The 17,887-nt window shown below is 48.5% G+C and overlaps 1 protein-coding gene across 18 annotated transcripts in view; it reads right to left on the reverse strand.

Moving 5' to 3' along the window:
• Positions 1-2,805: 2,805 nt before the first annotated feature.
• Atp2b2 (ATPase plasma membrane Ca2+ transporting 2) overlaps positions 2,806-17,887 on the reverse strand; it is a 313,371-nt gene continuing 298,289 nt past the window's right edge. For 5 of the 18 annotated variants that reach the window (XM_087655843.1, XM_087655836.1, XM_087655844.1 and 2 more), the window contains 4 exons: positions 15,638-15,820; positions 13,854-14,025; positions 10,312-10,366; positions 4,528-7,717 (listed from right to left, as the gene is read on the reverse strand). In XM_087655843.1, coding sequence (XP_087511969.1) covers positions 10,359-10,366; positions 13,854-14,025; positions 15,638-15,820 — 363 coding nt within the window. In that variant the 3' untranslated portion in view covers positions 4,528-7,717; positions 10,312-10,358. 18 annotated transcript variants of the gene reach the window in all.

The following is a 17,887-nucleotide window of genomic DNA, read 5'->3' on the forward strand; positions in this document are numbered from 1 at the left end:
TTTCTTTAATTTTTTTTTTTTTTCAGAGCTGGGGACCGAACCCAGGACCTTGTGCTTGTTAGGTAGGCGCTCTACCGCTGAGCTAAATCCCCAACCCCAGGCTTTTTCATTATCTAATCAGATGATCATGTGGGTTTTTTCAGTTTGTTTATATGGTGAATTACGTTGATGGGTAAAGCAATTCCACTAAATTCAGGGACAAAACAAGGCTGCGCACTCTCTCCCTATCTATTCAAAATAGTATTTGACATTCTACCTAGAGCAAAAAGATAAGTAAATGAGATACAAAACAGAGGAATACAAACTGGAAAGGAAGAAGTCAACGTTTCACTATTAGCAGATGATATGATAGTACATGTAAATGCACCAGCTTTCTTAAGGGATGGCAAGACAGAGTCTCTTAATCTCTGGGAGTCTGTTTTAAGGGAGAGCAACTGGAAAACCCTCAACCTCTTGTCCTTAGCTTTTGTGCTTATACAGCTGTTTAAGGGGGATGAAGACCTCCAGGACAGCTCTTCAGATGCATGTGGTCCCATTTCCCTCTTAGAAGCCAAGTGGCCCAGAGTGGAACCTCCCCTCCCCATTAACTAAATCAATTTTTTTTCTTATTGTATGTTGAAACTGATATCAAATATCTTGGCTGCTGAAACTCAAGGAGTGTGAAGGGTTTTTGGAGAGTGACCAGAAGAGTAGCATCCTTATTGTTGGTATCAGGAATTGCCTTTACCTCCAACAGTGGCACCATTTGGTCACTGTTGCCATGGCAATTGCCATACATTCCCAGTAAACCTTTTGGCTCAATTCCCAACACTACCTGGGAGCAGTTACATCATATTCCAAATAAAAGGCAGACTCTTCTGCCCTTGCTCACTTTCTTTTCTTTCTCCTCTTTTCTCTTCTTTCTCTCACCCCTTCCCCTTGTCTCCATCCCGCATTAAATCTCTCCACATGGAACTGTGTTGGTTTGGTGTGCTTTATCTGGGCGGGCACAGGCTGATATTTAAACAATACTTAAATCCTGACACTGCCCTTCCCCCTAGCCGCTGCCACCACCACAGCACCTTTGAAATCTCTTTCCTCCTCAGTGGAGAACTTTTGCAGGGATTAGAGGAGGTGGTACTTAGGATAAAACAGAACACAAACTTGAGGAGGCTCCTTGGCCTCCTGTTCTTTGAGGCACAGGCCCCTCTGTAGCTGTATCACTAATCCTTCAACTGATTGGGCCAAATTCTTTTTCTCTGAGCCTGACTTTTCTCCTGTGAAAAATGGTGACAACGGGCATCTTACATGTAAATAAAATGCATTGTTATCAAGGGAATTTCCTATTATAAGTTCTGAAGCTGAAGATATTGAGGATCTGGGATAAGTAGCAACAACTTGCAGGTAGACTGAAAGACATGGTGTTCTAAAGCTTTAGAGGGCCAACTCTGGCTAAAGATGGAATGTTATCAGTACCTCACCTCCTACTTCTAAGGCCTCATTCTTTGCCTCTTTGAGTGGCTGTCTTCTCTGTTAAGTGAGAAACACAATAGGGGATCAGCATCTCTTGTCTGAAATACTTGAAAGTGCAGTGCTTCATTTTGGTTTTGTGAACATTTGCATATTCATGAGATATTCTGGGATGGAATCCCAGTCTGAATAGAAAGTTCACATTCTTTACATACTCTTAGGAACATAATTGGAATTTATATATTTTTAATAATTTTGTGCCTTAAGCAAAGTTTGGTGGTATGTGGTTTCCTGCTTGTGGCATGATGTTGGCACTCAGAAAGTTCCAGATTTTCAGATCCAGAATGCTCAACCTGTAATATCTACTCTGAAAATTGATGTTGGGTTAAATGAACCTTGGAACTGAAACTGTATTTGGAAGTTAGACAGAGTCACTGATACTTGACCTGGGGACCGGTTCAGCTTGTGAAGAGCGAGGGTTTTGTGTATATAACTTGATATTTGTTTCTTAGTCTAGCATATTTCCTTTCCTTGTGAGAGGCTTGCCAGATTTAAATGACTAGGTATGCTGGTTCGCTTTGTTTTATTTTGTTTTTAGTTTTGTTTAGCCAACTTGACACAAGTCAGGGTCATCTGAGAAAAGGGAACTTTATTGAGTGGATGAGTATGGACCATCCAGTGGGCCCATAGGCAAGTCTGTTGGGGCATTTTCTTGATTAAAGACTCATGCGGGAGGGCCCAGCCCACTGTGGTTGGTAGGTGATTCTGAAAAGTATAAAAAAGCAGGCCAGGTGGAACAAATCAGTAAGCACCACTCCTCCAAATTCTCTGCTTCAGTTCCTGTCTCCATTTCCTGTCCTGCTTGAGCTCCTGCCTTGACTTCCTTCAGTGGTAGACTCTGATTAGGATATGTAAGTAAAATATATCCTTTCCTCCTCAAGTTTCTTTTGGCCTTCGTGGTTTATCACAGCAATAGAATGCAAACAAAAACTCTAGGATACCAGATTCCTCTTTGCTTCTCTCCACCTTGGTAAGGGCTACCACCTACAATCTGTGTCCACACCTTCCACCTCTTTCTCTGGTTTATCCCAGACAACAGTCAGGTCATTCATAGTTTTCTCCTTGCCACTTTGCATCTGAGTAACTCTTTTCTTCCTGAGACCCTTCCTCCCAAGCCTTCCCTTGAGATGGTTAATGACTCACTCACGGAAGTTCCCTCAGGTGATAGGAGCTCAAAGATGTGATCTAGAGCAAAATATCTTTCCCAACCAGAGACTCAACTTCCCCAGGTTCAAATCCATAGAGAGAGGGGACCCAGCTGTCTTCGGAAAAAGGCCTTGGGATGTTTACCATGCCTGCGTTTCCACGTGTGCATTTATTGTTATTGCTCAGTATAGTGTTGAAAAGGCAGACAAATCCTGTTAGTTACAAAGAGCACAAGCCAGAGATACAGAGAAATAAAGAGAGTACAATAAGAGCACAGTCACTTCCCAGCCCCAATTGTCCCAGAGCCCTCCAGAGCCCAGGCAGCTTATAGAAGCTGGAGGCGGCACCATTCCCTCGCTACTCCGTTATAAAAGATGTGCACACGAGAGTTAGCAAAGTGTGGTGACCCCCGAGAGGAAGGGCCCTGGAGGGAGAGCACCACAGACATTACAAAACAGACCATGGGCCTGGAAGGGCCCAAGCAGCCTCAAACCTTTTGTTTTGGGAGGAGGGGATGATGGCAGCTACCCAGGGCCTGGGGTCCTATGCCTTGGGTGGGTCGGATCTCTATATTAAATCAGAGGACTCCATTTGGACCTTGGAAAACACATGGGGACTTTTAGGGTCTGACTGCAGCCTTGGTGCTTCTAGAAGAATCCTCACTGCTAGGGTTCTCCAAGGGTGGGGCTTTAGATACTAGAGCAGAAGAGAGTTGGATGAAAGGCTTGTCAGAGTGTGGTTCAGTTGCCAACCTCCTATGGCTACATCAAAGGTGCCAAGACATCAGGCAAGACATTCTTGTATCCCAAAGGTGCTATAACTCCGAATAAGAGATGACTCCCAATAACCCAAATAAAATCACCAAAAACCAGTTTAGAAAAGGCGGACAGAAAGTATCCCTCTGTAGTGTGGGTCTGATGAGATCGAATGTTCTCTCCAAGACTGGCTCTGGGAGAGGTCTTCCTTTCCCATCAAGTCAAGGAGCATATGGGGACTGGCTCTGGGACAACCACAGATGACTTGTTAGAAGGGGCTTGTGGCCTCTCCTGACAATTCTGGGGCTAAGGGGACAGGTAAGTTGATAGTTTCCCAGAATTCAGGGTGTTGTTTTGTCTGTTCTCACAGGACATTCTGCACATAGAGGATCTGAAATGGACAGTGATTACAATGGGGGTAGGGGTGGCACATAAAGCAACAGGGCCCAGAGTCTGCGGTAAGAGAAGTTCAGACGGTCTGGCAAAAATTTTAGCATTTCTTCAGAAGAACAGATGTGAGGGGGAATCTTGTGAACAGGGAGGGGGACTTACTCCCTACTATATACTAACATGTTTGAGGGGGATAATAATTAAAACATGTGGCTGGTGCCAGACAAGGGGGTTAAAGAGAAATTCTAGAATTGGACTGAGGTCTATATAAAAAATCAGGAGGAGGCAAAGGTAGCTTTTTAACAGGCATGGGGACACAGTGGCTCTTTTTTAACCAGAGGACCCAGGATAGGATAGGCTCTGGCTTGGGAGCTGCCAGTGCCACATCCACTCTCAGAAATAGGGCACCTCCCTCCAGACAGCTCTGCTGTGGTTGGGTTGAGGATAGGAGAGGGGTGGGTGGGTGGAGACATGGAGGCTGCTCCTCAATCCTGGATAGCTGTGAGCAGCAAGTTGAGTGCCCCCCATTGTCTCTCAGCATTCTGAGGGGGCAGGGAGCTGATGCACTTACAGAGTGCAGAGGACAAGAAAGGAGGGGCAGGGTCCCATGCTAGAAAAGAGTAGAGATTTCCTATTTCTGCTTGATTTGTGTTTTTAAATATCATAGACACACCAGAAATACCTGCGTGAGCAGGAACAGCCAGCCATGGAAAACATAACCATTGCATAGTATTAAATGAGCAGAGACGGTGAATTCTTTATTTACAATTATTGTCTAGATAAAAAAATTCATAAAAACAGATGAATGGTCATAAATTATTGACCCCCTAATGGGGTGAACTGCCAAACGTATCCCATGCTGCTAGATATAGGACGCGGAAGTGCAAGCTTTGTGTACTACAGTGAGTTCTGACCAACCAACCATCTCCTATGTAGGTGTGTATGGAAGAGTGTGAGAACGAGGGGCTGGAGCATAGGCTATCCCTCATTCCTGACGCCGGGAAGCCAGCGCTAATGTCAGGCCTCCTTGCTAGCTTCCTCTGCTCCCTGTCTGAGAACCTGGCTCTGCTCAGAGAACCCCTTCCTCTTTGCCCTTGAGGCTTGGTTCCAAAGCCCAAGGACCCTGGTTTGTAAGCACAAGAACCCTGGTGGCATGGAATGAGGTTGAGGTCATAGATGCATGGTTGAATGGAGGAGGGTAGGATGAAAAATGTGACAAAGGACTCCCCACCAAAAAAAAAAAACAAAAAACAAAACCCCCCCCCCAAAAAACAAAACCAAAAAACCCCCAAACCAATCAAACAACAACAAAAAACCCAAAGAAAAACCTATCCTGTTTGAAGGCAGCCCCGGGGTTTCCTTCCCTCCCTTGGAGGGGTACTGTGGGCTGCCTCTGGTGGAGTCTGTACTGGAATCCAGTGAGTATATCTAGGGCTGGTCCACCTGCTGGAGAGGCAGCTCTCTCTCTCCTGGATACATTCAGAATCCTTCAGAGATATTCTTCCTTACAGAGAGATTGTGGCCAGGTGGGACGGGCAGACTTTGAACCCCAAACCAATCACTCAAGTTTTTCACAGCCATCCAGACGTGGGCCCTCCCAGCGGACTATGGCTCTTTTCCCAAGTGGCTGTCATCTTGTTTAGTGAAGAGGTCTCTGGGCCTGGAGGAGGGCTGGGGACCAGGCTGAAGAGCGAGGAGCGATTGTGAGAAGGGAGAGAGTGAAGGATGGAGTTCACAAGTGAGGCGGAAAGTGTTTGGTTTTCCTCAAAGCACGGGACACCACCGGTCATGGTATTCAAAATGTCTTTTTGCACTGTACAAGTTTATGGAAAAAGATTGTATGCTGAAAAGTCTCAAAGCAAACTTTGTATTAAATACAAAAGTTCTTTTATGAAAAAAAGCTGAGACCCACAAAGTGCTTAGCAGTCAGAGGCCGACAGACAAGCTCTTATTGAGTTGGGATTACTAGTGCTGTTATTGTTGGGGGAGGGGATAGCCACCTTTTCTCACCTGTGATATGGGAAGATAATCGGAATGGCTTTCTGTCTGGGAAAGCAGGACTTGCTGTTAAAAGGCTACAGTATATGTTGTAACTACAGGAAGACAATTTGGTTTAAAAATCACACTGAATACATCTCAATGTACACATCATAAGGTTCATTCGGATCTAAATAGTGCAGAGAAAAAAGGCTATTCTTCAAAAAGAAAAACCGAAAGCAGCAAGCCGTACCAACCCTCATCCAGTATGTCAGCAGTATCTATGCTGCTGTTTATAAGGAAAGAAACTTCTAAACTACTAACTAAAAAAAAAAAAATCAACACAATAGCATCTGTGATATCTGAACACTACCTTGACTCACAAAGACAGTGCCAAAGACAACTCAGTTCTGAAATGCTCTCTGTAAACTCAAGCGAGTTTCATTGAGAGAAAAGCCTTCCTTCTCCGGGTGCACTACTGACGTCATGGGACCTGGACAGCCATGTTGCCAGCCCGGGGGAACCACCTTCTCTCCTCTTCTCCCTTGTCTACGGTGGAGCATGTTGCGTAGCTCCTCAGGGTGGATCCTTGGGAGCTGTTGGCTTTCTGCCTGAGCTTCCCACAGTAGTAACGTTATTGAACGGAAATAGCAGGCAAAAAATCAGAGCATGGCTATCGTAAAACTTCAAGGATGCAATCCAGGGGATGTGTCTGTTGGGCCAAGCTGTTTGTAAGCATCTCGGCCACCAGTGTTCTTAAACCACACAAATAGCCAAAGACATTATCTACAGGTTTGTAAACAAATTACATTCTTCTTTTAGGACATAAGTTAAAATAGAGCAATTTAAGCAGAAACAAGGCAACATGCCGGCAAAGGAACTTTATATATCCATGTATATATATGTATATATATATATAATATCTACTTATCTATACGCACGTATACAGTCTTCAAGAAGTATACGTTGATATAGATACAAAGAAACGGATATAACCTCATGAGTGTCTGTGGAGTTCTTGGGTTTCATTGGTGCAAACCTACTCTGTGATTTCAAAAAGTTATTAAATTAATCTAGACATTTGAGACCATGCTGGGCAAGCATTTGAAACCTCATAGACCAGTGGACTGAATGAACAGCAGTCTGTTCGCAGTTCCTGTTTGCAGTTCCCGCCTAAGAAAACAAACAAAAAACTCCCCTCCCTAACCCTCCAAGAACCAATCGAGGGAGGGGATTAAAAGTGTCCAGGTACATTCATGCTGGGGACGCAGTGGCTGGCGGGTGCATGGCTGGTCCGTGTCTGGGCTGGAGCCTGGAAGGGCTCTTTTTTTTAAAAATTAATTCGTTATTATTTTTTTATGTTTTGGAAAAAAAAAAAAACAATCCACGCCACTCTCTGCTCCAGATGACCCCGGGGGCAACCCCGCCCATGGCCTAAGGAGTGAAAAAGAGTTCAAACAGCATGGCAGCCAGAGAAAGGGTCTGTGTGTGGAAACGGGTTCTCTCTCCGCTGTGTGGGTTCCGCCCATTGCTCCTTGCTGCGTCGGGGAGTTGGTGCCTGGAAGGGTGTGCGCCTGGAGGCGGGTGGCGGTGGGTCCATGAGCATGGCCAGGCGACAGGGGCCTCAGCTAAAGCGACGTCTCCAGGCTGTGGATGGGGCTCCCTGGACTTGAAGAGGTAGCTGATTTGCTCGTGTCGGTCGTCAGGTTGATCCCGCTGTCGATGGCGCTATTGTTCTTGTTGAGCGAGGACGGCGGGCTCGAGTTCTGCTTGAGCGCGGCATCTTCTTCCAGGTCGGTGTCATCGATGAGGGGGATGTGGGGCTGGGAATCTTCGATCCGGAATTCAGGATGAGCCATGAAGTTATGGATGGAGGTTCGAGACTCGGGTTTTTCTAACCCTTCATAGAGAGAGCTACGGAACGCCTTCACGACGCGGATCTGCAAGGGAAACACTTTGGTCAGAAGTGTGCTGGGCCCTTCCGAGGGGATTTGGAGGAGGGTTGGGGGAGGGGAGGGCACGCAGGCGGCTGGGATCCACAGTCGTTGGTGTTATGAGCATCGATGGGGACGGAGGGCAGAGGACTTGGGGGATGCATCCATGAGTTGGTTTTTAATTGGCTTTGGTTTGGGTCAGAACTATGGTGTTAGTGGGGACTATAAAGCACCACCACAGAGATGCTTGGGCAGTTGTAAACGGGAGCATGGTCCACTCCGAAGGGCACCCGACCTAGTGAGAGACTGAGCCTTGTTAATGTCACAGCAGAGTCTGACCATGCAGGGGGCTTGGAGGTTGCAGGGGAAGTAGGAAAGAGTCTACTTGTTAAAAAAAGTGAATCTTCAAAAACCACACACAGTTAAGAAACCAAACCACATGGAACAGGTTACAGGTCACACAGAGAAGGAACAGGAAGGAGAGACGGTTGGATGAGGTGGGATGAGAGGACACACGAGGGCCAAACAGAGAAGGGGACATCAAGCCGAGGCAGCAGAGCAAAGCAAAGCCAGGGAAGGCTTTCTGAGGTGCAGGGCTGCAGCAGCCGAGAAGCACAGAGGAGCCGCACACAGGACGTTGGGGGTAGGGAGCATGCCTTAGGAATCGGGCCACACGCACACACACCGACACACTGCTACACTTGGAAGCCTGCACAATGTGAACGAAGTCGTTTGTGCCCAGCGCCTCTTTCCTTCATGCATTTGGGAGGTAAACACTCGAGTATGGGCTCAAAGCCCTGGCCAGCCATTGCAGCTTGCTAAGGAGCTCCCTTGTTTCCTGGAGTTTGGGGTTTATTGCTCTGTTTGTGTTCTGAAAACACAATACCAAAAAAGAAAAGAAAACAAAACAAAAGACAGAGGCCAGAAGTGGACAGCCAACCCTGAGATCCCCTCCAGGTTTTGGGATGCGGGGGGGTTCGAGGGTTTGGTACTGCACCATAGTAAGCCAGGAACCTTAGGTCCTTAGGCCTTTATTCTCTCTAAGGATGGGAAGAGCCTGACCTCTGGCCTCCAAGGCTGGTGCAAAGAGCCCTGGGTTTGGAATATAACAGGGTGCAGGGGGACAGGAACTATGCTTTGTGTCTTATGGGACTGATGGGACTTGCTCTCTTCACAGTGCTGGCTCAGAGTAGGGCAAAAGAGAAAACACAAGATGGCCTGATGCTACCAACTCATCACGTTTCATATGGCCTTGGCCATGGGGGCCAGAAGGCGGTTGTGGGAAGGTCCTTGGAGTCCTAGCTTAGCGCTCTATTGAGCCAGGGAGCTCCTGTGTGGGCCTGGTTAAGGAGATCCCTGTTTCCAGAAGAAACTTTTAGGTGGCTCCAATTGTGGGCGGAGCCCGTGTCACGGCCGAGAGATGGCTTTCCGTTTCTAAATGCGCTGGCATTGGCCAGTTCCCTGCTTGGGCTGTGCTGTCTGACTCTTTCCGCCAGTCAGCTCTTTTCTTTTGCTGCCAGTCTTCTTTTACCTACAGCTTCCACTTGCCTTCTGAAGAACATTCTGTCCCTTCTCTCTCCACACTAGTGACCCCAGAGAACTCTGCTTGTCGGATCTGATCCGGGCAAGCTGGAGCCAGTAAAGGCAGACAGGCTGAGTGCTGCTGTTCTATTGATACTCTTGGCTGTCTTTGTCTCTGCATTTCCTAGGCAGCTTCTAAACTGTTCATTTTCTGATCTAATAAATAAGCTATCAAACCCTTGGAAATGATAAGAATTTAAAAAAGGTATAGCCTTAGTTTGCTTATCTTTTCTCTCTTTCTTTGCTTTAAGGGAAGGTCTAATATAACCTAGGCTGGCCCTGGCCATGAACCTCTCATTCTCTTTATCTCTACTTCTTGAATAGTTTTCTTCTTGTGCTAGCTGAACACTAGGCAAAACCCAGCTGCTGGCTTCCTCATCTGCAAAATGGGAGTGCAAATGTCCCGTCCCTGTATCTGTCTGTCTGGTGCTCTGACTTCTGAGGCTGACTTGCCATATAACACTGGCTGGCTGGCTAGAATGCCTACCATATGAAGGAAGTTAAGGGACAGTGGCAAGCCCTTATCATGTGACTGACAACGCAGAGGGACGACACACAATGAGATGAGGCCCCGCCCCCTCCCCCTGGCATGGAGACAACAGAAGGAATGAACTGCTCTGGACAGGACTGTGGGGACAAGACTTTTGGGGACACCCCGCCATGGCCATCTCAAGACTCCACTTCGGTTTTTCTCTGCAGCTGAAATGGAAAAAAAAAATAGGGGAAGAAAAAACAAAAACAAAAGCAAAAATCTCTTCCATCTCCCTGTCCTGCCTACTCTAAAGATGGGGTTTCAGGACAGAAGACTTGTGGGGATGTGGGGGCAGGGAACAAGGCGGGGCCAGTCACTTTCAACAGTCTGAGGGACCTGGAGCTCTTGGCCACTGGGATCTCTGGGGAGGCAGAAGCCTTGCTCTGAGATGGGCTCCGCATACTCGAATGTTTACCCGGCTTCAAGGAAGCCAAGCGTCTGGGATTGATTCACAGTCGTTTCAGGCTCAAGGGTAAAGACTCACAACCTCTTTAAATTTCACTCTCTCTTGCTGAACTCTGTGTCCAGGGTTCTCTAGCCCTCTAGGAAACAAAGACATGGAATATTCAGACAGTCGGAAAGCTCAAGGGTCCCCCCAGAAGCAAGCCATTTCCTTGCCAACCCAAGCTCGCACCAAATTAGTTACCAAAATGCTAAGGAGCAAACCCAGCTTTCCTCTTTGCCACTGTCTGCATGGTTCCTCACCACAAATGTCACATACACTGGCAGTTCCTGAAACCCAAGTCTAAAGGTGACATGGGGCCCTTGGGTGGGGCTGTGTGTGTGTTTGTGTGTGTGTGTGTGTGTGTGTGTGTGTGTGTGTAGAGCCTTGCCCTTGACATAGTGGGGTTGAAGTAACATTCAGTGTGGAGCCTCTTCAGGCTTTTGGAGGACAGAGATGGCTTGAGACAAGTGAGGACCTGAGGAGGATGAAGAGGAGGCTGGGCCTGGATGGATGAACTTGGTGCTGTCCTGGTTGACCAGTGGAGGTATTCTATTACTCTGGGCTAGAGGAACGCCAGTGGATACAGCCTCTCTATTTTCCACAAGTAGGGTGATGGAAGGGGTGTGCCTTCTCCTCTGGAAGGCTATGGGCATCATCATCGGCTCCCGGATCTAATGCCATCCTCTGTGCTACTGAGTCAGGCCTGTCTGGAAAGTGTTGTAGAGCGGAGCATGAGGGGCTTCAGGACACACTCCTATTGTCTCCCTTGCTTGTGGTCTTGGTCTCTGGCGACCCTGGGAAAGCCTCCTCTCCTCATGGTGAGATGTATGTGAAGTGAAGGAAGTGGAACTGTTGCCTTGAACCTCTGGGTGGAAGCCCAAATTCAATTTTGAGTCAGGATGAGAAAAGCTTGCAGCTGCCCTGGGTTCTCTCCCAAATGCTCTGGTCCCATCCCAACTGATCATGTCTCCCCATGTATACTGTCTACCTGGGGTCATCTAACTGCTGTGCCATGGAGGGGTGCACAGTGGGCTCTCCAACAGAAGCTCCCCTATCCTACCCCTTTGTGATAAACTTTTAATGACATAAAGGAAAGAGATAACCCCTGGAGTTTGCCTCAGCAGGCATGTGGCCAGTCCTCCGTTGGGGAGATCTTGCAGAGTGTGGTGGCCCAGTTCCATCTACCTTTCTGCTTTCTGTTTACCTATTGGACCTTCTTCCTATCAGAAGAAAGCATTTTGTCCTCTGAAGGGACCTTGCCTGATATCTAGGGGGTCTTCAGATTCCCAGGAGAGCAGAAGACAGAAGCTATTCAGGCAGAGGATGAGAGGATGTCTATTTGATATCTGACTGTGATCAAATATCAGATCACACTGACAGCAGTCGGCAGAGGAATGGTCTGGATGTTGAGAGCTCACACCCAACGAAGGGCCCAAAGAGATGAAGAATTACAAACTGGAGTTTAGAGCAGAGGATACCAGAGGGAGACTGTTAAGGTGTACAGGTGACAGTGGGGAGGACCAAGGGAGCTTGCACAATCTCCCTCGGTCCTGAGGGAATGAAGGATGATGGGCCAAGATGGTAGAGGAGCCCACCTCGTCTTTCTTCTATGACTCCTCTAAAGTTAGGGTTACATGGAATGAAGGAGGGATAGATAGGTTTGTCTGGAGACAAGAGCGTGGGGCACACAGGCCTGTCTACAGAAGCGAGGGAGGGACAGGCTCCTTGAGGGTTCTGTATTGGTGTGGAAGGAAGGGTGAGAAGGAAGATGCTGGGGTGAGAGAGTGGCTCTGTTCTAGAATGTGACTCCAGGGTAACCTTAGAGGATACACGGGTGCTGGGGAATGCCGCATGAAAGAGGTGAACCAGGACGAGGAAAAATAAAGCTGTGCCCTGCAGCCAGACTCCTAGGCCAGAACTCAGGGTGATGCAGGGGTCACCAACAAGGATATCTCCATGGGAACACTTGGTGACTACACTTCAAGGTGGAAAATGCCAAGAAAGGCCAGAATTGGGTTGATGTGACAGGGAGGAAGGAAAAGCACGGGTCATACACAAAGGTGAGGAGGATGTCTGCTCTGGAGGGAAATCCCTACTCTTGATTTCTCAGGGACTCAGGCACCATGTGCTCAGGTGTGCCTCTGCCTTGTTGAGACTAATTTTATGTCAGTGGGAAACGCCATTGGGCAACCTTGCCATCCTCTATGCCAGGGAGGGTGGCACCCGTGAGACGGTCACAGGACACCAGCCTAGGCTACCAACAGGTTCCTAGTAATCTGTGCATCCTGCTGGAGGCCCTAATAGAAGAACAGAGCCTCCCTGCTCAGTGGCAGGAAGATGTGATGCTGGGTGTCCTGGTTTGGAATGGGCACAGGGACACTTTATAATGTATCAAGAGGTGGAGTCTGTTTCTCATCAAAGAACTTGAAGGCTGGCTGGGGTAGCACACATGTTCTGTCTGTTAAGAGGCTAGAACTGAGGCTCCATGCACTTTGGGAAGGCTTGAATGGCAGCAGACAGGAAATATAGAAGGAATCTTTTGTTGCCTGAGGTCTTGGACAGGTCCAGCAAAGAAGTAGACAGAGCCAGAGACCAGAAGCCCTAGGTAAGAGACAGTGGTATGGGTAGATATATTTGGCAGAAGGAAGATAAGACTTTGGGGATTTAGTTCAGGTAGTAGGGTGCTTGCCTGGCAAGCATAGGCCCTGGTTTTGGTCCTCAGCTCTGGGGCAGGGGAAACAAAACAAAAAGGAACCCCACCTCCCCCCAAATAAGGTAACTGGCAGAAGGAAGACGAGGAGGTGAGAATTCCAAGCTACCTCTCATATAAGAAAAGGATACCAAGGTTAGACCAGCTCCTTTGGGAGTAGCTGGCATGCAGGCAAGATGTGTGTACCCCACTATTTTCTACTTGAGATCAGCTAGACGGAACAGAAGCCTTGTCTCTACCAGGAAGGGGTCAGGACGTCAGCGTGCTCCGCTCTTTGTGGGAGAAGGGCTGGTAAGGCAGCTGATGTGTTCAGTGTACAAGCAGAGGATGCAGGTGGTCCTGGAATGCTCCCCCATTCCTGGCTGTGACATCTGACCTGCAGTGACTGCCTATCTCATATGGTCACTCTTGTGTTGAGCCCCCACTGTGACTGACCGAAGAAGCTTCAACACTGCCAGACCTTTCTTCAGGGACCAAGCTTTTCCTGACAAGGTAAGACACTAGAATGAGTGCTGTCCTGTGCCTCTCTTGGTGACTGCCATCCTCTGGCCTCAGGTCCTGAGGGGGACTGGGACCCTTTGGATTATGGGATCTTTTTGACTAAGGTGTGACCCTTTGGTGGACTAAGACCTGTTGAATGCTTATAATTCTAGAGACCCACTGCTGGTTACAATCCCTGATCCCTAGCTAGCCCCGTGACTACTTGAGAACTCTTGACCAGTGATACTGTCTTCAGTGGCTGTGGCCCTTCAGCCCCTTGACCTCACAGTGACCCCTGTCCCACCATGTTCTCTGGAACCCGGCCCCTGCCCGCCTGCCCGCCCAGGAGCTGGCGTTGGTAGTGCCAGCGGAGGCGGTAAGGAGTCACACTCACGCCCAGCTGCAGCAGGAGGAAGGCTGGTCGGAGAGGAAAGAGCATTGGATAACGACACGCGACTAGGGCTAGAGAGACTGGCTACGTCCTGGCTCTGGCTGGTGACGGAGGACTGTCTCCGCAGGGCCCCCTGGAAGGAGGCCCCGCTCTTGAAAGTATTGACTACTTCAATCTGCAACGGAGGAGAGAACGAGACAAGTTGCGAGAAGAAACGAACACCACAGCTACACAACTGACGGGCGCAACGTTACACAACAGCCGCAGCCACGGCGACAAGGACAACACCACTTAAAACAAAAATACCAGACACACTCCAAGGTTCGGAAAGATGTCTGCTCAGCTCTGGGCCCATCTGTAGGCCCCAGGGATCCCAAGCGGGGGATGGGAGGTAGAGGAGGCAGTGTGTGACCTTTTTCCTCAATAGTGGCTCAGGGGCTGGGGTGGCAGTGATGTCAGAATGGAAGGGTGGCTTCAGGCATAGAGCCAGAGTGACATGGTGAGACTTTTGGGTGGATTGACTCTTGGCAGGGCCTAGCTTTTCTTGTTTACTAGCAAGGTGACCTTGGGAAAGTCCTGGTCCCTTTCTTTATGGAAGGGCAGTGCCATTATCTGGTTGAGGTGTAAGTGCCATAGTTACCTGCCCACAACTGTTTAGAGAAGGCAGGCTCAGAGTCATGTACACCTACCCAGGGTTATAATCATCAGGGCACTACGGTCCCCTCTCCATCTTGAGATGTGAGACCCATAGGGCAGTGTCACCTACCCCAGTTCTCACAGAAACGGGCTGCCAGGGTCCTGGTCACAGCAGGCAACCCTGAGTCTAAAACCACTCCCCTAAATTCCAAGTGGGTAGAATGGGAGTCATACCCTCCTATCAGGGGCAGAACGAGTCACCTGAGTCCCTGTGGGTTGCAAGGAACTCCAGTGGAGCCGTTTGCTGTAGTCCATGGAAATGGAGTGGTTGGCTAGGGCATCACTTGCCCAGATTGTTTGGGCGAGGGATCTGAGGGTGATGTTCCATGGGTGTCTTTCTAGGCAAGAGATCTTTTTCTCCGTATTCTACAGCACATTCATAAACTACACCTGCCCAAGGCATGGGGACTTTGGGAGAGCATAGGATGTGCGTGCCTGCGTGCATGCGGCCTTCCAGCGTCATTGTGTACCACACAGTGGCCACATAACTTCTGTTCTGGAGATGAAACCTGCTTTTGGCTGAGCAGGCACTGGGCATATATATTTTTATGTGTAAACTTGGCTTGCATGTGTACCTCTGTTTTATGCATGGGGATTTTAACCTTTGTTCCTCATCTAGGTGGGATCGAGGGCAGTGCTTGGAGACTCTCACAGGGGCAGAGAATGTGGGCGTTATCTGTAAAGATGACTGTAGTTCCCAGGCTGACAATTTCCTTCCAGTATTGTCTGCTCCTCCTGGTAGCCACCCCAGCTACAACAGAACCCTCACTCACCTCAGCCCTATAACCACCCCCATCCTCTCAGGGGGAATCCCTCTGGAAAACCATGGTGGGTGAGACTCATGTCAACTCCTGGCTGGGCTGAGAAGGTAATGTTCTTCCTGAGGTCACACTCTGCTTCTGTAGCAGAATGCGAGGCTGGAGGGATAGTGAGGGTTCTTCTGAGGCCATACGACAGGCATGGTGGGGGTCGTTCACTGAGCCCACTCTAAGGCTCCTATGGCCACCTTCCCTCACATCGGAGTATGAGGGTCATTGGAACACACTGGCCACACCCCCCACGATTGGCCTAGCCTTAGGAGCTCCCCATACCTGTGTCTGGATCCGATTCAGGCCCCGGAACCATAGGATCTGGCCTCGGCGAAGCTCCCGCTCTGCGTGGTCTATCTCTTCCACATCCTCATTTAACTCTTCCTCGGGGATCTCCTCCTTCTGTGTTAGCCGCCCTGCCTCTTTCAGAAACTTGAGCCTGCTGGTAGGGATGGTGGCAATGACCTGCGAGGGATGTACCCAGCAAAGGTCAGGACAGGATTTTCTTTCCAGTCTCTGAGTCCCTCTTCTTCCTTTTCTGCCTGTTTCTCTAGACACCTGGAAAGCTCCCTCTTTAACCTTCTACCCATTCTAACTCAACTGTTTCTTTTTTTTTTTTACCCAATTGATAAGATATAATTGCCCACCTAAACACACAAAGCCCAGTACCATCCATCCCTTAAGAACATTAATAACCTGTAAATACACAGAGCGGAATCTTAACATCAGCTTCCATTTTCTCGCCGTGACTACTCTCTCTGTCCCTCCTGTCTCTTCTCTTTCCATTCCAGTCTCCTCAACTGTTTATTTCTTATTAATAGCCCTTTTACTCTACTCACTTATTGGACACAAAGGACAGAGTAGAACAACTTGGCCTTGAGGAACTGGCCACTGTGACTTGGAATGCCCCAGGCCTTATTGGTCATGTGACCTAAGACAAATCATGTGCCCCTGCTGAGCTCTGGATTCCTATCGGGAAGGCTTAGGAACTCTGAGGACCCAGGCAGGTATGGTGTGCGTGCTGTACAGAGCTTCTGAGGATGGCACAATGTGCACTGGGGAGGCCAGTCCTGGCTCTGAAAGCCTTACATGTGTGGCATACAATCACCCTTATTCTTCCCTGAATGGCTTGCTTCCCAGGCCAAGGCTTGAGAGTCATCTTCGAGGACAGGCAAGGGCTGGACTATGCCCTCAGGCTTTCTGGGAGTTCAGGGTCAGTGCTGGTAACTGGCATCAGTTTTAGTGCTCATGAGTCCATTCCCCTGAATGCTAAGGGAGCTCTCAGGGTGCAGGGCCCAGGTCACCAGGAAACAGGGCAAGGTCCTAATCCAACTTAGTTCTTACCAAAGGACATTTGGATAGATCTGTACTTTGTCTTTGAGTTAACATTTGCCACTGTAATTTCTATACTTAGTCTTAGCCAAAGGCTAGGGAGTGATTCTCATTGAGACAAGGTCTTACCATGTGGTCTAGGCTGGCCTCCAACCAGTGGTGAACCTCCTGCTTCAGCCTCCCAAGTGCTGGGGTCACAGACATTCATCACAATGCCCTGTGGCCACTGTACCCCCACCTCCTCTACCATCCCCTCTTCATTTTCCTTTTATTTTCTATTCTTTGTGACAAGGTTTAGATATGTAACCTTCAAATATGCAATCCTCCTGCCTCACCCTTCTGAGTGCTGAGATTACAAATGTGTACTGCCATACCTGGCTTACCACCATAGTTTCTTAGTCTACCCTGGGGACAACCTAAGAAGAGAATCATTTTAGGCCTATGGTGAGTCCACTGCCTAGATACCTGGACACTTTGAGAATAGTCGTTTTAGCTCAGTTTATTGACAAAAACACTTCTCCCATGTAGGGTCCTAAGTCAGAAGACTGGAATTTCAAGCTGTCAGCGGTATGATGGTATATGTGACGGTGTGTACATGTGTGTACATGTGCATGCATGTGTGTGCACGCGTGTATATGTGTGTACTTTATGTGCATGCACATGTGTATGTATGTCTAGAACCAGGTGAAAGAATGTCCTAGGGTCAGAGATGGAGTTGGCCATCAGAGAGCACCTCTGAATTAGAAGATCCATAGACAGCCACAGGACCCCTTCAAGTCACATGGTAAAATGGCAGGATGTGTCCCTGCTTGGTGCCAGGCTACTACCCTCAGGATACCCATAGATGGTCCCCTTTCAGCACGTTAGCTTCAGGGTCTGAGCTGTGGCAGCCCTTCCTAATATTGTTTTCGTAAGCTTCTAATTTTGGCAAGTCATGCCGGTCAGTAATAATAGTATTGCCTTTGGACATAAATTTAAGTTTAAAGAAACTGCTGCAATTTGAAAAAGAAAATACCAGCAGCAGTGAAAATACAGATAAAAGGTCAAAGTCAGAGTGTTGGTACCCACGTGGCCTGCATTTGGAGACTGACTCCATTGCTCTGATGCCCAGTGTTGGGAATGGCCTGGTATGGACAAGAGGTACACGTCACAGCCAGGACCAATCCTGTTGCTCTTCTTCCTTTGGCTCAACACCCCCCT

Source organism: Rattus norvegicus, chromosome 4 (assembly GCF_021556685.1).
Source record: "Rattus norvegicus strain SHRSP/BbbUtx chromosome 4, alternate assembly SHRSP_T2T, whole genome shotgun sequence".
Lineage (NCBI taxonomy): Eukaryota > Metazoa > Chordata > Mammalia > Rodentia > Muridae > Rattus > Rattus norvegicus.